General features: G+C 38.8%; 1 protein-coding gene across 1 annotated transcript in view; it reads left to right on the top strand.

Moving 5' to 3' along the window:
• Nucleotides 1–16,141, top strand: part of LOC116319476 — a 146,177-nt gene extending 130,036 nt beyond the window's left edge. The window contains exons 14-24 of the mRNA XM_039619944.1: nt 2,269–2,312; nt 3,452–3,719; nt 5,236–5,285; nt 5,374–5,447; nt 5,624–5,838; nt 5,949–6,202; nt 6,840–6,992; nt 13,243–13,390; nt 14,715–14,744; nt 14,988–15,035; nt 15,444–16,141. Of these exons, the coding sequence (XP_039475878.1) occupies nt 2,269–2,312; nt 3,452–3,719; nt 5,236–5,285; nt 5,374–5,447; nt 5,624–5,838; nt 5,949–6,202; nt 6,840–6,992; nt 13,243–13,390; nt 14,715–14,744; nt 14,988–15,035; nt 15,444–15,697 (1,538 nt within the window). The 3' untranslated portion in view covers nt 15,698–16,141. The remainder of the gene's footprint in view (nt 1–2,268; nt 2,313–3,451; nt 3,720–5,235; nt 5,286–5,373; nt 5,448–5,623; nt 5,839–5,948; nt 6,203–6,839; nt 6,993–13,242; nt 13,391–14,714; nt 14,745–14,987; nt 15,036–15,443) is intronic.
• Nucleotides 16,142–21,101: the final 4,960 nt, after the last annotated feature.

Raw genomic sequence — 21,101 nt, 5'->3', positions numbered from 1 at the left:
TATATTTAGACTGGTTGACTGAATTGGATCTTGTGTGTGTGTGTGTGTGTGTGTGTGTGTGTGACAGAGAGAGAGAGAGAGACAGAGAAAGCCTATTTATGGGATGATCTCATTGTAAGATTTAAATTCAATATAGTTAGACTGGTTGACTGAATTTGATCCTGTGTGTGTCTGTCTGTGCATGTGTGTTACCATATGTGTACATATTTGTGGTTGTGTGACTGTTATACTTTTTTTTGCTGGGTTTTTTTTTCATTTAACAATTACATTTGAGGGACCCTTAGCATGTTCAGCATTTTTTCAGCTGTCCATTTTGCTTTTCCAATTTTTCCATTTAGGTTATTACGTATTGTGCTAAGTCATAGCATTTCTGCTGCTTTCCAGTATTTGTGCTAAATACAGCATTTCTGCTAAATCATACTATTTCTTCTATTTCATCAGATTTGTGCTAAATATAGTGTTTCTGCTACAACATAGTATTTCTGCCAAATATAGTATTTTTGATTAATTATAGTTTTTCTACCAAATCATAGTACAGTTTTACTGCTTTTTATATGGCTTCTAAGACAACCAATCATATCCGAGGGCTTGCACATTCAAATTTGCATATTGTTGCCTTCATGGCTTCCCAGCCAGCCAATCATATCTTAGGCCTTGCACATTCAAATTTGCATATTGGGGCAATCATGGCTTCTAAGACAACCAATCATCTATGTCATATATCTATGATATTTCATATTTTTATTTTAAATGGTCAACATTTCAAGATTCTCCCATGTCTTCTGAACACAACGGTTTAAGAATGACCGTTTTAGCCCCTACGGTTAGGAATTTATGGCTGTTTGTTTGAGGGGAGTCCTCACTATGAGAAATAGACTGCAAAATCCTGTCTCTCTCTGTGCTGTAAAAGCCTGCACTTGGTGTACCAGTTTTGGCAGGAAAAAGCACACAGCCCCTCTGATTGGTGGATTCAAATTGAGAATCTCACAGCTGTTTGACTGACCTAGAAACATGCTGTTAACAGCCCCTGTTCACTTGCTGATGCTATGTGTGTGTGTGTGTGTGTGTGTGTGTGTGAGCCTGAGTGTGTGTGTGTGTGTGTGTGTGTGTGTGTGTGAGAGAGAGAGAGAGAGAGAGAGAGAGAGAGAGAAGACACACACAAAGCCCTTTTTAGGGCAGCATCTCATTGTTGGATAAAAATATAATATATTCAGACTGGTTGACTGGCATAGACCCTGTGTGTGTGTGTCTCTCTCTGTACATTTGTGTATCCATATTTGATTTTGTGTGTATTTGTTGATTTGTGTATCCATATTTAATTTTGTGTGTACCTGTTGGCTGTTCTTATTTGTATTTCTAAATGTATTTTTATTTTATTTTTTCACAGGTGAACAAAAATTAGTTTTGAGCAAACTTAACGATGTTCCTTTTTATTCAGCTTGTCATTTTACCTTTCCAATATTTTCACTTAAGTTATTACTATTCTGCTCAATCATAGTATTTGTTCTAAATCATTGTTATTATGCTATATTGTAGTATTTCTGCTAAATCATACTATTTCTACTATATTATATTTTTCTTTCTAAATATAGCACTTCTGCTACATAATTGTATTTCTGCTCTTGTAATATTTGTGCTAAACCAGAGTATTTGTGCTGAAACATAGTATTTCTGCCAAATGATAGTATTTCTGTCAAATTATAGTATTTGTGCTAAAACATAGTATTGATTTAAAATTACAATATTCATAGTTCATCACAGTGTCTCTGGTAAATCACAGTATTTCTGCTCAGTTGTACTATTTTTCTAAATCATAGTGTTTCTGTAATGCTTAAGTATTTTTGGCTAAATATATTCTTTCTGTTATCTTATACTATTTCTCTTAAATTCTTGTATTTTTGAGAAGATATCATGTTTCTGGTAAGTTACAATATTTCTGCTAAGTTCTGCTATGCTATTGTATTTCTGCCAAGTATTATGTTTCCTCTAAGATATTGCAGTTCTGCTAAGTTATTCCATTTTAGCAAAGTTCCTTTGCTTCTGCAAAGTTTTTACAATTTCTGCAACTTTTCAGCTTTTTCAGCTAGTTTTTGCATACAGCTTCAGCTTTAAAGCATCCACACTGCATTTTCGCAGGAAATGCAAATTTTTCTAGTTTGATATGAGTTTCTCTTTTAAACCATCTGTGTCGTCTGAAGGCTGATTCTACTTGGATGTGTGACGATGTTTGAATCCTCAGAGTTGATTGTAAATGTCTTTCCTCCTCAGAGAAACACTCTGTGGATGAACATGGAGCTGCACTGTTGAAGAGAGTGAGTGTGACTTTAACTCAGCTTTCATTCAGTAGATTCAGGCTGTAAATCATCCTCATCTTGAACATTATACATGATGAAACAGACAAAGCATCTTTGAAACTGGATGCTTCTCACAGTGTTAATGTGGAGCTCTGCAGCAATAATGTTTCCACTGATGACAGAGTGAAGGATCTACTACTGAAGATAAAACCAGGAAATGTCATCTTTTCTTTGTCTTTGAAATCAAAAGTATTCAAATATTTTATTGTCATGAGATATTATGTTATTGTAGTTTATACACTCATTGTACTTTTTTAATGTAAAATCTGAAAAACTTAACATGAACTTTGTCTTTCCTGATGGAAAGAAAATAATATTTTCTTATGATACCCAAGCTTTGCAGACACCTTAATGAAGACTACTGTCACAGTCCTGGGTCAATGACCCAGTGTTTTGAGTTTTGCTTTATTATTGAACTTTGATTTTGTCAGTATTTATCATTTCTAGTATTTTGGTTTCAGTGACTAGTGTTCTGGTTTTGTCTCTGTGTTCCATGGTTGCTCTGTCTCCCCTGTCAGCTGTATACCCTTGTCAAGTCCGCGTCTCTCGGTTATGTTTCCTGTTTTACTTTGTAACTATGTGTCTCATGTTAGTGTGTCTAGTTTAGTTTCCCCTGGTCTTGTTGTGTTTGATTACTCCCTGGTGTGCTCTCCTAATGTGTCCCATTCCGTTGTCATTTCTCTGTGTATTTTAGCTCTGTGTCTCTCTCAGTCAGTTTCACGTTGTCCCCTTTTCATGCTCTGTGTTTTTCTCTGCTCCCTGTGATCCTCATGTTTAGTTTCTCGTTTCCATGTTTACTCATGTCTAGCATTAGTTTCCAGTTTCTAGTTTATGTTTATTTTTTGTGGAGTTTTGCACTGCAATAAAGCAGCCTTTTTAAGTTTATTTCCTCAGTCCGAGTGTCTTGCTTTAGGGTCCTACATCCTGCCTGCACACAGCCGTTCTGAAAAATACAAATATTATAATGAAGATATGTGTTTTCATTGATACTTCATATGTCTACTACAGAGAGACTTAGGAAATTAAGTGAAAGAAATCTTCAAATCATCCAACAGAGATATTTTACAGTAACTTAATAAATTATTTGGGTTTTTCAGGAAAAAGCACTGGAAGCTGTTGGACAGATTCTCTTGGAAACGCTGAATGAATTCAGTCAAAAGGATCTGGGTAAATGTATCCTGTTGCTGCCGTTCACGTGCTTTAAGATGGGCCTGCCACAAATACAGATGTATACAAACAAGGCAGAGAGACTTGTGGATCTGATTGTGGATAAACTTGGTCATCAGTCTGTGGAGGTGACCATGGAGGTTTTAACAGACATGAACAGACCTGATCTGATGCTGAGGCTGTCAGAGAGCAGCTCAGGTAAGACCAAAAGAAATAATGTTACACAAGTTTGTGTAACTCAAAAATATTTAATATTTACATTTTTATATGTTTATTGTGAATTTCTAGAAGCAGTGTTGGGAAGGTTACTTTTAAAAAGTATTCCATTACAGATTACAAAATACATGCCACAAAATGTATTTTGTAACGTATTCTGTTACGTTACTCAATGACAGTAACGTATCCTGAATACTTTGGAATACTTTATATATTATCATGCTTTTTATAACTACATGAATGTACTATTGCTGTGTGATTTATTACTTTTACTGAAGGTTTTTAAATCTTAATATAAAATTAGGTAAGGCTGCACTTTTTGCAGCGATCTCGTATAGAAAACTATTCCGCGCGTATATAAAACAGGTCAGCGGCTCCGAGCCGTAGTAAAGGGACCTCTGGCTAATACGTCGGGTTCGTGTTGGGCTCGTAGCCGAAAACTAGCTTTACTTTGTTGTCTGGGTCAACTTTGCTAGCGAGAGACAGAGAGAGGCGTTGAAAGGCTGCTCCAACGGAACTTATTGTTTCGGAGGAAAACACGAACACAGTGTACAGTTGAGTCTTAATAGCTTACTTACAACTGGGCTCGTCAGGCACTCTTCTTGGCTGCAGTAGTTATTATTATATTTACATGCTTCCAGCTCCCGTTTCTGCTCGATGACAACTCGCACTTTTTGACTCACCTTTTTCTCCCTCCTCGCGCTCACAGACACATAACGGGTATGGCAGTCCATTCTCCCTGCAGCACGGACTACACTGCCCATGAGGCTGCATTCTTTAGGGCGATGCCTGTAACACTCTCCCTATTGCCTTCATATCAAATCATTTTTTGGATAATAATTTTTAAAAATATTTCTTCACGTCATCATGCGGGCTTCAAGCAGGGGTGACATGGGCCAGGAGATTGAGATCCAGGCATTACAGTCTCTTCATGCGTGTTTTGTTTGGGTTTCGACCTGCGTGGAATTACCAAAAATAGGGAGGGGACAGCCTAACATATGAAACAGGAAAATACCGCCGTGTAATCCATTCATTTCAACAAAATAACTGTATTCTGAATACCACCTTTTTAAACAGTAACTGTTATGGAATACAATTACTCATATTTTGTATTGTAAATATGTAACGCCGGTACATGTATTCTGTTACTCCCCAACACTGTGTTCAAGTAACTTTAAGTCAACAATGACAAACATTAAAACAAACAGGAAACCCAACAGACCTACAAAAATAACTTTGCATAAATCATCAGAACTGAATCCAACCTTTCTCTCTCTCTCTGTCTTGTTCTGACATCACTGGTGAGAATATTTGAATTCATCAACTTTTGATCATCTTAGACGTCACTCAGCTGCACGTCCTGCTGAACATGTTGTTCTGATGTTGAAGCAGCACTGCACAGCATAAAGTGATCAAACAGCAAACATGTGGACAGTTAGAGGATGATTTTATATGTCAGCATAACATCATTCATTTGAATTCTTTGTGTCTCAACAAGGACGAAAAACTGAAAGAAGTTCAGAGCTTGAAGGTTGTCAGAGCATGACGGTAATCCCTTCCTTTCATCCATTTATTCCTAAAGTTTCTTTCTTTATAAACATGTGTACTTATTGACTAAAGTGAGTGTCCTCTGCAGCAGGACTCCAGTGATTGGACTAAACTTGAACCTGAGGTGAACAGTACAGATGCAGACGAGGCTCCAACTTACAGGTAAATCGACTTCCTGAATGCTGCAGCACAGCAAACTGGAACTACAGGAAACAGTTCAGCGTTGGATTTATTCCCAGAGGAAATTCTTCATTTTGCATCGTATTCACACGACTACTCTCTGTGTTTCCATTCACTCTGTTGTTCCTTCATGAGTGTGTATTTAATTCCTGTTTCAGCCTTCAGTCTGCAGCAGGACACTTTGAATGCAGAGTCTCGGGCTTGCGCTGGGTCTGTAAGGGAAAGACCAGCTTTCAGTACCAGTTTCGATCTTGGGAGGGACACATGGAGAGGATGGAGAGCAGACAATACATGCCTGCAGGTCCTCTGATGGACGTCACAGTCACTGCTGGGAAGTTAAATGAAGTTCACCTGCCACACTGGATCTGCATCGGTAAGAGGACATGAAGGAAGAATTTCAGATGTTTGACATTTCTGACAGTGAGCGCACAAACTGTTATAAACTGTTCTTCTCACCATGTTTGTGTTGTTGTTCTCCTGCAGATGACATTCCTGACATATTGAACAAGTTTGCAGTCGTTCACATAGATGACTGTGGAGATGTTGTGGAAAAAGTGTCTGAGGTCACACCAACACATGTCAAGTTAACTGAACCAAATTTCTCGATAATAGCGGCTCTGATACGTTTCATATTTCCTCCAAAAATCAGCTGTTACATGTTGATGTACTATCAACCCAACACATCATTCCTCAAACTCCACGTCTACCTGATACGACAGGATCCTGCTCTGGAACAGGTAACTGAACATCTTAATGATGTGAAACAGGACAAGATTCCAAACATTAGGACCGACTGACAAAAGACAAAAGAGACACTGAAAGAAAAATGTGTTTTATATTGAACCCAATTGTAAAATTGTCTCTATTGCTAGAATAAATCTCTTCTGTTTGATTATAGGAAGATTTTTTAATCATAGTTTTTCTTTTAACATCAGCAGCACTTGTGAGAGTCACTTGGCTGATAAATCTCTTCACTGTAATCTGGAGATTATTTGGACCCAGATCAGAGTTTGTAATATTACATCAAACAGACTTCATATAACAAAACTCTGATTATTAAAAATTAGACACTTGTTATTAACCAGAGAGTTCACAAAGCACCCATGAAGATGCAAAATATTGATCACCTTCACATGGTGATACTCTCCCTCTCAGAGTTTGACACAATATTTCACAACAATCTCTGACTTTATTCTCATTAATGTGACTTTTTCCTCCCTTTTTCTTTTCCAACAGACCATAATACTCTTTCACAAAAATCTTATTGCTTGATTATAAATGTCATTTCAAACACAGATGGTGTAAGTTGGTGTAAAGTTAACCCCTATTTTTGATTATTTTGCTTTTTCTTTTTCCTTTTTTTTTCTTAAACAGGAAATTGCTGACAAATATCGTGAGAAAAATGATGAGACAAAATCCGATTTGAAATTTCAAAAAATCATAAAGCATCCCCCAGACCAGTACCTGCAAACTGAGCGTCTTTTCAGCCTCAAAGCCGACAACACAAGTGCAAAAATTCAACCGGAGGTAAAGTTTGTAAAGTTTGTGCTACATGTGGATCGAAACCTTGTTGACAGAAAACACATCAGGCCTTATTTTAGCCAGAATGACACGGCTGCTCTGAAACATACGTGTGTCTTTGCATTGGCTGAGTCAGTGAGAGGTGAGGGGCATCACACCAGGACTATCAGCTGTCTTTGTTAGCCCAGCTGCACACACTTTAACACAGCAGTGCGTGATGCTGTATTTCAGTCTTCTTCAGACGTTTGGGGAATTGATGATAGTTTTACCTGAAGAATATAAAATAATGGTAAAAGTCAACATTAGCATTTCAGGAAAATCAGGTGCTGAAAAAAATCCTAAAACTCTTAAGTTCAAAAATTGAGTTGCAAAGTAATTATATTAGTAGATCAAATTATATTTGATCTCCGCCCCTTTCGTGAGTGTGGACGCTTCCTCTCTCTGCTCTTCGAATGCTTTGCTTCTTTTATTGATTTTTATTGATTTTTATGCTGATTTTTTCCCTTTTTTCTGTATGAGCTTACCTGCGAGAGCTTCTGGACACTTATAGATCATTAGGACTATAGTGTTCTTAACAGAAACGCAACATTTCTAGTTACCTTATCCTCAGCGCTCTGTGTGTCTGTGGCCTAGACACAGCTGAAGCCTGATTACAGCGTCTGGACACCGAACAGCCTCAATAGCCTGGAAAGGTGCTAACCGCTAGGCTAACTAGCAACAAGATGCCTTCCCTCTCCACAGATGACTACCACAGCCTCCTGCAGAAGATTGCACTACTGGAGACAAAAATTCATCGCTTAGAAGTAAACGTGGAGGTAAATGGACTGTATGGAAATGAAACAACCTTGCCTTTGATTCAAAGCAATGGCGATGAGCAAGCTAATACACAGCTAAGGAGCACAGATAACATGACCAAGAAAGTAGACTCTGTGCATTATTATAAATCCTCAAGCGATAATCCCCCTTGGACTGTCTTGGCGCAAAACCAAGACATAAATCATGTCTCCTGGAAGGGGAGGACGTATCACAGGCAGAGCACAGCGAGCTGAAATCTCTGAAACCGACTGGCCTTCACTTCCTACGAGACAGAGAAGCACTTCTACCCCTGTATATGGGAGGAAACAGGACTGGACAACCGTGAATAGGAAGGTTAACAGCAAACCCCCAAAACAACTGAATGTGAAACTGCAGAACAGATTTTCTCCACTATCAAAAGACCCTGGATCTATATCGGACAACCATCCACCTAAAAGTAGCGAAGTAAGGTCTGAAAATCTGTTGAAAAGTAAAAGGCCACAGGGAAAGCTAAAGGCTAGGCCTGAAACTCTGATTGTAGGTGACTCTGCCGTAAAGGATGTACAAAGGATGTGCAGTAAGAACACTAAAGTCCTCTGCTTTCCTAAGGATATGGTCAACAACCTGAAGGAGAGAATTCTTCAGATTGCAGATGAATATCCAACCGTGACAAACATTGTTCTGCATATAGGGTCAAACGATGTGTCCAAACAACAGTCGGAGGTTTTGAAACGGGACTTTACTGGATTATTAAATACTGTAAACTCTCTGAATGCAGCTGTATTCATCAGTGGACCTGTACCGCCCGTCAGAGGAGGAGACGAGAGATTCAGCAGGTTGTTTGCACTGAATAAATGGCTTATATCAGCATGTATTGACCACTCAGTGCATTTTATCAACAACTTTAATATTTTTGGGAGCATGAGCATCTGTTTAAAGCAAATGGATTTAATTTTAACAAGTCAGGGGTGAAACTGTTCACCTCCAACTTGTTTTATTCCATCGTCATCCATCTGTGCTTGGTGCCAAGGCTGAGATAAACGAGGAGTTATCTCATAAAGAGGAACAAACAGTACTCCGAGAACAGACAAAGCCCAGCAGAAACCTTGAGGAGGAGCTCCATCTGCCCCCACCCGGGAAGAGCCTCAGAAAGGAGAGGTGTCTGAGGCAAGAAGAGGGGTCCCTACTTGCCTCCAACTCTCTCAACAACACCAACGACCAGGACCAGGGACCACGACCTCCCCAGTCCCCCAAACCCCTGATAGGCCTTCACCCTCCTCCCCCCCTCTCTCCCTCCTCCCACACCTGAAATTCACTGAGGAGATGATGGAGCGGGTCAATGCTGGGCTCAGATCTACCCCCGGCCCAATCCTTTTGTCCCCATAAACCCCCACCAGAGCAGCCAAAGGTTCGCCATCGAGCCCCGCCCTCAACAGAGCAATCGAGTTACATTGCCCAGCCTCGCCCCCTTAGTTCCTCCTTACCACCTTCATGCTCTGTCTCCGCAGTCTGATGTGTGATGTGTGGAGGGTCCAGGCTGTGAGGATTATGGCAGTGGTGACTTTTCCCAGGAGAAGCTGGGACCCTGTTTACTAGAAGGTTTTAAAATTTCTGTACTTTTAGGTGACAGAAGAAGACATGTGGCCTGGTCAAAACACAGAGAGCTGCACTCTAAAAGATCTTTAAATATAGTAAACATACCTTGTGTGCCACAGACTGCTCCCAAACACGAGGGGCAAATAATACCTCTAAAACACTTAAGTTGGCTTTATTAAACATTAGATCTTTAGCTGGGAAAACATTTTTAATTAATGATTTAATCACCGAGCACAGCCTTGATTTTATGTTTTTAACTGAAACTTGGTTGGACCAAAGTAACAGTGGAGCTGTTCTCATCGAGTCGACCCCTCCTAACTACAGTTTTATCAGTGAGGCCAGGGTGAGCAGGAGAGGAGGAGGGTTGCTGTCTTATTTAATGAATCATTTCAATGTAAGCAGCTATCTCCTGGAAGTTTTCAGTCTTTTGAATATGTGGCTTTACAGCTGAAGGCCCCATCTAAAGTTGTGTGCCTTAATGTTTACAGGCCTCCCAAATACTGCACAGACTTTTTTAATGAGCTCAGTGAACTGCTGTCTGTGATCTGTGTTGATTTCGACTGTGTAATTATTGTTGGGGATTTTAACATCCATGTGGACAACCCTCAGGACAAAGGGACAAAAGACCTGAGTAACACTCTGGGCAACTTTGGGCTGACTCAGCATGTAACAGAGGCCACACATAATAGAGGACACACTCTTGACCTACTGATCTCCAAGGGCCTGAGCATTTCAAACGTTACTGTGTCTGATGTGGGCCTGTCTGATCATTACTGTGTTTTCTTTGAAAGTAAAATCTCAGCCCACACAAATATATCAAAAGCAGTGATCACAAAACGGTGTATAACTGAACACAGTAGTGAGATCTTTAACCAGGTCTTCCCATTAACACCTGACCTGTCCAGAGGTTCAGTCAATGAGCTCGTCACTAGCTTCAATGCTAAAATGTTAAATGTAATGGACACTATTGCTCCCATTAAGGTGAAGGTTATCTCTGGAAGGAAGAAGTCTCCATGGAGAAACTCCACACTGGTGAAAAATGAAAAAGAGAGTGTAGGAAAGCTGAGCGCAGATGGAGAAAAACAGACCTCCAGGTTCATTATGACATCTATAAAGAGAAACTTCACAATTATAATTTACAACTGAGGAGTGCAAGGAGGTCCTACTTCTCTGACATCATCAGCAAAAACAGTCATAACGCTCGGGTCTTATTTTCTACAGTTGACAGGCTAACAAACCCTCCTGTGTCAGTGGCAGCTGAACTTCATTCGAACATGGCCTGCAATGACTTTGCCAAATTCTTCACAGAAAAAATCCAAAAGATTAGACAAGCAATTGGTACATCAACAGCAGATCCAGGATATGTACTGTGTCCACCGAAAAACTGTTTAAATACCATGAACCAGTTTCACCCTATTAACAGCAAAGACCTGGAGGACATCTTAGGTCAACTGAACTCCTCCTCTTGCTGTTTAGATGTCCTGCCAACAAGTTTTTTCAAAAAGGTCTCAAAGACTTTGCAGTCAGACCTGTTACAGATCGTAAACTTTTCTTTAATATCAGGTGTGTTTCCAGAACCACTAAAAACTTCTGTAATTAAACCTATACTGAAAAGGACAATCTTGACAAGACACAAATGAATAACTACAGGCCGATCTCAAATCTCCCATTCTTAAGTAAGATTATTGAAAAAGCAGTTTCTCAACAGCTCAATTACTTCTTAACACAAAATAACTGCTATGATGCCTTCCAGTCAGGTTTTAGACAGAACCACAGCACTGAAACCGCTCTGACCAAAGTGTTTAATGACATATGTCTGAATACAGACAGTGGAAAAATGTCAGTCTTAGTTTTACTGGATCTCAGTGCAGCATTTGACACAGTTGACCACAACATATTACTCAAACGACTGGAGAACTGGGCAGGTCTTTCAGGAACTGTACTAAACTGGTTCAAAACATACTTAGAAAACAGGAAATACTTTGTATCAATAGGTAACTTCACATCTGAGCAGACAAGTATCACATGAGGAGTTCCCCAAGGTTCCATCTTGGGACCCCTTCTGTTCAACATTTACATGCTCCCACTGGCACAGATTATAAAGAACAACAAAATAAACTATCATAGCTATGCAGATGACACACGAATATATATAACAATGTCACCAGGAGACCGAGGCCCTGTACAGGCTCTTGGTAAATGCATTGAGGAAATTAATGACTGGTTGTGCCACAATTTTCTCCAGCTAAACAAAACAAAACTGAAGTAATAGTCTTTGGTGCCAAAGAAAAACGATTACAGGTCACCAGAGAACTTCAATCTATACACCTAAAACCACAAACCAGGCGAGAAATTTGGGTGTAGTGATGGATGCAGACCTAAACTTAGAAAAACACATTAAGACAATAACAAAATCAGCTTACTATCACCTCAAGAATATTTCAAGGATAAAAGATCTGATGTCTCAACAGGACCTGGAAAAACTAGTCCATGCATTCATCTTTAGTAGGCTTGATTACTGTAACAGCATCTTTACAGGTCTACCTAAAAAATCAGTCAGACAACTACAGCTCATTCAGAACTCTGCTGCTTGAGTCCTCACTAAGACCAAAAAGTGGACCACATCAGTCCAGCTCTGAGGTCTTTACACTGGCTGCCTGTCCGTCAGAGGATAGACTTTAAAGTTCTGATGCTGGTCTATAAAGCCCTGAATGGTTTAGGACCAAAATACATCAGTGACCTCCTGACCCAGTATGAACCTTCCAGATCTCTCAGGTCATCTGGATCCGGTCTTTATCAGTTCCCAGAGTCAGAACCAGACACGGAGAAGCTGCATTCAGCTTTTATGCTCCTTATATCTGGAACAAACTCCCAGAAAGCCTCAGATCAGCTGAAACACTTAGTTTATTTAAATCCAGGTTGAAGACTCACCTGTTCTCAGCTGCTTTTGAATAAAAGCACCAAATCCACACTTTTAAGCTTAAATTTCAAAATTTACATTCTAACTACTGATTTTATCTACTGTTCTGATTTTATCTACTGTTTTGATTTTTGATTTTATATACTGTTTTGTTTGTTTGTTTGTTTGTTTGTTTGCTTGTCTTAATCAATTTTAAATCATGCTTTTTATCTATTTTGTTTTTAATGTCTCTGTAAAGCACTTTGAATCACCTTGTTGTTGAATTGTGCTATATAAATAAATTTGCCTTGCCTAGTGTGCTGCTATTTTTTAAATGGCTCATTTAAATGCCATCACCTTTTTCCAAAATGACCTGATAGATAAGGGAAGTAAGAAGTCGTAGATTTAAAAAGAATAATAATAAAAAACAAAAAACAAAACAAATGTGATTAAACTGAGTAAAAAGGTCTGTAGGTCATTATTCTGTTTTTATTCCAGTTCACATTTTTCTGGTAATTTTTGTTTTAGTTTTAGTTCATTATAAAACTCTTGATGTGAACAAGGTCAAAGGGCATACGCTGAGGTCATATTAGAGCATATTTAAAAAACTTAAAGTCTGAGCCTCAACATTGTTTCCACTGAAAATCACTTACATCTGTCTTACGGCATCTAAATAATATCACAAGTCCACAGATAAACTGTCTTTTTAGCTTTAGTCTCTGTCACCTACACTTTGTCCATCAAATATATTTAAATAAAATTAGATCTCAAAAGTAAAATTTCTGTACTAATAGCCAGATGTAAGAACCACAACTGTAACTTTATCGCCGGCATTAAAGTGTGTGCAGGGATGTGTGCAGAGTGTAAAGGTGGAAGAATATTACTCGTGTGTGTGTGCGTGTGCGTGTGTGTGTGTGTTCACAGAGGTATTTTAAAGTTCCTTTGTTTTGTTTTTTTTAAACACAGGAGTTAACCCTCAGATACAATAGGCAAAACTTCTATGAGGTGTACGTTAAGAATCCAGGCAGTGAACTCGTACTTACACTGGTGCACACTCACCCAGTTAATGGTGAACCAGCTGATGAGCCACTATGGAAATGTGAAATTCGAGCAGGTCAGTGGTTATTAAGCGATATTACCCACACTGTTACTATATAAGAAATACTGTATGTCATATAATGTCAAATGAAAGATGTTTTTTCCACCAAATTGAAAAGAGTCTGCAGCAGTTTGATTGACACTATATTTCCAAAAGTATTCACTCACCCATCGAAATCCTTTCATTCATGTGTTCCAATCACTTCCATCAGCACCAAGACATGCAGACTGCTTCTACAAACATTTGTGAAAGAATCACTCGTTCTCAGGAGTTCAGTGGTCCTGTGATAGGACGCCACCTGTGCAAGTTGTCCTGTGGTGAAATTCCCTTGCTGCAAAATATTATACATACAGTCAGCTGTTAGTGGTATTACAACCAAGTAGGCATGATTGGAAACAACAGCAAATCAGCCACAAAGTGATAGGCCATGTAAAATCATAGAGGTGTACAGAGGTCACCAACTTTCTGCAGAGTCAATTGCTACAAACTTCAGCTGTGTCCCAATTCCTAGGCCTCATCCTTTGAAGGACCCGGCCTTTGCTGTCTACATAGGCCGGGTCCTTCGAAGACCGAGAAGGCTGGAAGTGCGAGGCTGTGAAATGGATGGATGAAGCCGATTTACTCAGATAAAACCCAGAAAAAAGCCAAACAGTAACATTTTTAAGTTATCTAAGTAACTTATATGTCATGTTTAACCTGAGTAGCGAAAGACCGTGGGGTGTCTGAAAACAATGTGCTGGGAGTTTGCTGTTCTCGCCGACTCTAGTGAGCCTTGACCAACTGGCCAGCGTTCGAGCTGGTAGATAACAGATGTCTCCGAAAACATTGGAGCACTTTTGCATATGTGCGTATGTGATGTCCTGATAAATCGAGCAGATATTTGAAGTTTACACAGCTACATTCTCGCCTGAAAACAACTTAAAAGTTTATTTTGTGACCCAAAAAGAGTAATATTAAAACTAAGTAGCTGCCGCCATTGTTGGAAACTGGAATTGGCTTAATTCTGGGATGGGTTGGCTACAAAGGATACACCCGACCCATCCTTCAGATCCAGGGAAATGAAGGACACATTTGTCAGCAGCATTTGGAGCAGCCTTTATCGCCTGGCTGTGACGTAATCGGCCTTCAATTGCAGCCTCTGAAGGAATTGACAGCTTTCATGTGGCCTTCAGATTAACTCAACAACAGTGCATAGAGAGTTTCAAAGGAATGGGTTCCCATGGCAACCATCTGCTTGACATACTCTGTTTATTTTATTCACAATAAAGACCCTGATATTGAACTTTCATATTTAACTATAATGTCAAGTATCCTTATTTTGATTTTCCTTGAATTCCAGATGACCATCCAGAGTCTGGTCAAGCCAAAGGTAAGATATGACACAAAAGGAATATTTAGACAAACCTTTTATTCAGATTATAAATGAATGATTTTCTTCTTCTTTTTTTTAAGTAGACCAGAGTTTAGTGGAATATTCTTTGGTGTAGTTATTTAATTGTTTTAATTTGGTGGCACTGAGTCTCTAAATGTTTCAGTTTGCTAGCATAATGAAAGTTAAAAAGTTTGAACATTTGTTAAGAAATTAAAAACTTTCCTTGTTATTTATTAACAGCTGCAGGATCCTCAGTGGGAGCAGCTGCTGTCAGCTCTCTGTTGAGTGGTAGGTTCATCAATATTAACTGTGCTGTCTTCTCGCTGAGTTTTATATAATGAGACACATAGAAAACTGATGAATCATAGTAAAAACTGAATCACAACATTTTTTCACCACAGTTTTACTTTTAGTTAGCTTACATTCTTTGTTCTGTCTTCAAGTTCTCATGCTTTAACAGAAGAAAGATTATTGTATAAGTGGTACTACCTTTATAATTTCTTAAGGAGTGTAAAACATACTTACACTACTTCCTTCTTATGTTTTTGCATATTAGTCACAGTTACACACTTCAGATCATGTCTGCAAAATGTAGTTTTCAAATGTTTAAAAATGTTATCCAGGCCTGTACATCATGAAATGGAGGAAGTGAATATGAATTATTCTTTCATTGTAATTTATTTCCTTTTTGTCCAGGCAAACACTTTGTGGATAAACACAGAGTCCAGCTGATCCAGAGGGTCAGCAACGTCGCACCTATTTTAGATGACCTTCTTGGCAGTGATGTTATCAGCCAAGAAAGTTATAATAGCATTATGGCTCTGCCTACCTCACAGGACAAGATGAGGACACTCTACAGTCACCTAAATACTGAAAGATGCAAAGATATCTTCTATAAAATCCTTTTGAAAAATGAGAAACATCTAATCAATGAATTCAGTGCAAAGTAAAACATACAATGTTGAAAAAAACACTTTAGACCAAATGCACATAATCTACCTGAGCATAGATTCTGATGGAAATGTCAGTGTGCAAGGATTTTATAAAACGTTATTTTACACTTATATTTGGTGAGATGTTTATGGTATATGGGGCCTTTTCTGATCACTGAGCCTCTTATCTCATTCAGTTTCAAACTAGAAACATCCCAAAATGTTAATGTAAATGTGCTGTATATCATGCAAAACAATCACTGAAAATACCAGATTTCCTTCACCTAACAAATATCAAAATCATCACAACTATACTTTTTGTGAAGATTTATTATTTGTTATATTTGAATATGAATTAAGTTTAAATTGAAAAATCTTCCTTCACTAAGAATTTATTTTGGTGCTTCATTCAAAATGTTTTGTAATTTGAACTATTAAATAAAATCTTCATTTTTACCATAAGCAGAAGACGACTGGTGGATATTATGAATAATTAAACTATATAATATATAATCTCCAGGTTTCCTAGTTCTTTGCTAGTATGATATGATGAAGACTGAGGATCAGAAGATGGGTCCACTGTGGTCTTCCTTTTGCATTGTTAGTAAGCTACAGATGAACATGTTAAAATGCTTTCCTTAGTTCCAGGTGAGCAGAAGCAGCAACTGGTTATGTTGGTTGAAGAAGATGTTATCAGGAACAGTGGCTTGAAGTTTTGTCACTTGCTTCATGCCTAAAGTCAAAATGGGGGTGCCAGGGGAGCTGGACGACAGCTGTTTAATCATGTCTCCCCTGTTAGAGCAGCACACCAAGAGGGGTGGAGAGTCAGAGAGCAGAAACAGCAGCAGCAACACACTGAAAGACTGCAGTGTTAGATGCCTTAGTCAGGTTCCTCTCCGGCCCCAGGAGTTACTCTGTACCAAATGGTGGAAGGCAGCGACCCCCAGGATTCCCTAGAGGTCTTCAAGGCACGGAGGGGTGGTCGTGGCTCTCAGCCTCCCCACAATGGCAAGGACTTCGTTTGAACTCACTACAATAAAAACTAGAGGTGTGCATATCGATCCAAATAGCGATAGTATCAATGCCAACACTAGTATTGGTATCGGATCGATACTGTGCATGCTCCTGACACAGGGGCAAAAGCTGGGGACTAGTTGCTCATGGTCATGGCCTACCCTCCTCATTTAGCCGTGGGGAATAAAGATAAAGACAACACCAAAGCAATTTTGGTTGCTCTGACAGTGAAAAGACCCTCCCATATTCCTCTTAAAAAATTAGAACTTCGTTAAATTGGTCTAATACAGTCCTTTATTAATACTAATCATAGAGAAAAACCAAGATAATGTTTAAGTACAACTTGATGTTAAGTACACGCAGTCATTAATTTTGGTGCTAGTTAAGCAGTATACAGGACACCAGACAATGCTTTCAAACCGTGAAAATTGGCTAAATCCAACATTATGGTAAAAATTTCAACTTGCTTAGCCTTGCTTGAGTGCTAGGAAAAAGTTCGCCAGCACATGTGCCATACATTACTTTGCAGCATCATAACTTTGTAAACATTTCATTTATACTTAGGGATTCAAATTAAGTCAAAAAGTTCTTACCCTTAGTGCAGAAAATAAGTCCGTAGCTCAAAGATGCACTTAATCCAAAAATTGCCAGCTCGACTGTCAGCTTTGTCCAAGGGCGCGAAATGAAGAATGTTCCAGAATGGGGGGGGACGGGTTTGAGAAAACCTCGTGATATTTCATGAAATAACGTGAGATTTCGAAAAGCACTCCTACATGGAGTGAAATTTTTTTCCCACTCAAATGTAAAGCCATTTATTTTATTTTATTAAGTGTCTTACAATTTTAAGTCACATCTGTTCTTTGTGTTTTACTTATATTAATATATTTCATATGTATATTTTGTTATTAATTAAATATACATATGCTGCCTCTGGCATAATTTATTATCAGTTATTTCATCTTAATTCATGTTTATACTTACACATGACTAATAATTATACTTAACTAAGGTCGTTAAACTCAGTTGCCTGTTCATGCAACTTCCCATATGTTACCCATATGGTGCATAGAACATAGCCCATCTGGGCTGGCTCAGGTGGGTCCTACTTGGCTAACCCAAGTGGGTCCCAGATTGGATGCCCATTGTACAATACAATACAATTTTATTTATATAGCACATTTAAAAACCCGAAGGCACACCAAAGTGCTTCACAGTAATATGGAGAGTCAACATAAGTCAATAACAGGGTACAAATTGGGCACTAGCACAGACAGGATAAGTAAGCCTATCCCCACTTGGAACCCCCATAGCCCATGTGGGGCCCACATACTGGTGTTTACTGGGTAGCACCATTGGATTGATACTTTGCTTTTATCCTTCAAGTTCAGTATGTAGCCCGCTGAACTGTGTTAATTATTTCTTTCTAAAAAAGTAAACCTCAAACATAAACTATGAAAAATGTCCAAACCTTTTTGTGCCTTAGAGACAGAAAAAATTACATCCCAGGTCTCCAAAAACCCAGTTTCAAAACACAGGAAAAGCTGAAAGGTGTGTTTACTTGTGATAACTAATAATTGCAGAAAATAATAATCACTGTGATAAAGTGGTGATTAAAATGTGTTCAGAATTCAACATTTTAAAAAAAATTGAGAATTCATCTCATAAGTTATTGCACAATACTCTCCCACAATTAGCTGCCTGAATAACTTCAAATTATTGGCACTGATATGGGCAATACTGGCCCTGTGTTTACTTGGTATTGGACTGATACCAAAATTTGTAGCACAGCACTACTGTGAATGAGGGAAAGTGTGAATGTTGAATGTTTTTCTTGAAAAGTAGGTAAGTATATATACATACAATGGGGCCTCATCTTTCCTCAGTACTCAGCCTTAACACCAGCTCTCCACAAGGCTGTGTACTGAGTCCCCACTGTGCAGTCTGTACACACATGACTGTATCAGTACCCACCCAGACAACACAGTCACTAAGTTTGCAGATGATACTACCGTGGTGGGGAGACGAGACGTCATACAGAGCTGCGTTTCAGAGGCTGCCGGATTGATTGGTGTGCAGACAACAACCTCAATAGCACCAAGACTAAAGAGCAGGTAGTCGACATTAGAAGGAGGAAGTCAGAGCTGCAGAAAGAAAAAAGGAAACAAGCAGAAGAAAACGAGAGCAATACAATAAACAACATCACGATGATATATGGGAATATAACATTAAATACTAAATATTAAACATTATTGTGCAGCACATAATATCGACAGTGCATTCTTCGATCTTAAATATGATCAACCTATCTCTAATAATCGGCTATGTACCACAGGCCTTCAAGGTGGCTGTAGTTAAACCTTTACTCAAAAAGCATCTTTAGACCCAGCTGTCTTAGCTAATTATAGGCCAATCTCCAACCTTCCTTTAATATCAAAAATCCTTGAAAAAGTAGTTGTCAAAACTGAGGTTATTGTACTCGGCCCTGAAAATCTTAGAAATATGGTATCTAAGCAGATTCTTACTCTGGATGGCATTACCTTGGCCTCCAGTAACACTGTGAGGAACCTTGGAGTCATTTTTGACCAGGACATGTCCTTCAACGCACATAGTAAACAAATATGTAAGACTGCTTTCTTCCATTTGTGCAACATCTCTAAAGTTAGAAATATCCTGTCTGAGAGTGATGCTGAAAAACTAGTTCATGCATTTATTACTTCCAGGCTGGACTACTGCAATTCTTTATTATCAGGAAGTCCTAAAAACTCGCTGAAAAGCCTTCAGCTAATCCAAAATGCTGCAGCAAGAGTACTCATAAGGAAACTCAGCTTTGATATAAAGTTTTTCTTATTCCCGAATACAAATATTTTTTAAAGTATTTGTTCAAAGTAACTATTTGTAAAAAACATGTTATTTGTGCTTTTCGAATACCGTATTCAGGTTCGGCTCCACCCCTAGTTGATCATATTTAAGATTGAAGATCTAATTAATGGCAGGACTTCTTTGAGCAGTTTTGTAGGAATAGGGTCTAAAACAGCGATCCCCAACCCCGGACCTCGGACCGATACCGGTTCGTGAGTCGCTTGGTACCGGGCCGCGCGAGTTGAGGCTCGGGTGCACGGTTTTCAGGGTTTTATCGGTTCTCGGTGTTATTTTGTTATCGCTTTTATCGTTAACTCTATTTTCCTGGGTCTTTTCACGTGTGTTATGAATAAATCTTCTTTTTTCGGTACCGGTACTAGTTTTATTTTGTTGTATTTATCCGCGACACCTTAAACGCTGGTCCGTGAAAATATTGTCGGGCATAAACTGGTCCGTGGCGCAAAAAAGGTTGGGGACCGCTGGTCTAAAAGACACATTGATGGTTTGGAGCAATGTTCCTCTAAGCTGCACGCCGCAATTGTGCACTGCTGGGACGGTCTCTGCGCAGGAAAAAATCTGCATTGCGCACAAAAAAAAAAAAATCTAACCTGAATTGAAATGAAAGTAAATACTTTAACAATTCTGTTTTGCAGTGTTAGTCAGTAAGTGACTGGCTGCTCCCGTATGGGATTAGAACGATGCCACCTTATCCCATAGTCCAGCCAATGATGCGATTCACACTCGTATATACGCAGCTAATCAACGTGGTTGACAGGCTATGACAGCGTCCTTATGTGCCGACACCGGTGTTTTAGCGGCAAAGCGGCGTGGCTGATGAGGAGTGAAGCCACGTTAATGACAACGTGTACAACCATTGGAGATGTGAGCAGGACAGACGGAACAACTGACGGAAAAAGTGTGGACTTTATACCAGTTTTTAAATGGTGTTGATAGGCCACGTAAAACCAGAGACCAGAGAAAATATATATTTGACACATTTAGGGAAAATACTAATAAAATAAAATAAACAAAATAATGTTTATTAAGCAATTTTGATAGGAAATTGCTTAATTTAGAAAATGTTTTTGCTCTTTTTGCTCTATAAAATAGTTGTTTTCTTTTAGAATCATTCATCTTAGCAGTAGGATATACATGAAAAGAGAAACAAATTAAGTTTGAGTGAAAATGTACATTTTTGCACTCTCTGGTACTGACTCAGTGAATCAAATGACTCAAAAACCCGTTTCACTTTGGTGAGTGACTCATTAAAACTTGATTCAATAAAAGAATCAAATTTACCATCACGAGAGTTAAAGACAAAACCAAAACACCCCACCCTTTCCTATTGGTCGAAAAACTTACCATGTCGACCAATCAAAACATGGTATTTAGTTGCTAAGAAACGGGGGGAAGTTTTAGGAGTGACGGCGATTTTGAGATGTGAGTGATTTGCAACGTTTAAAGCAAATCTTGTGTAGTTAGTGTGTAGTTAGTGTGTAGTGTAGTCAATAGTTTTGTTGTGTGTGTCAGAACAATGAGGCGACTGCTG

This window comes from Oreochromis aureus, linkage group 11 (assembly GCF_013358895.1).
Source record: "Oreochromis aureus strain Israel breed Guangdong linkage group 11, ZZ_aureus, whole genome shotgun sequence".
NCBI classification, from domain to species: domain Eukaryota; kingdom Metazoa; phylum Chordata; class Actinopteri; order Cichliformes; family Cichlidae; genus Oreochromis; species Oreochromis aureus.
The sequence above is the reverse complement of the archived record's forward strand: the minus strand, read 5'-3'. Positions and strand labels throughout refer to the sequence as shown.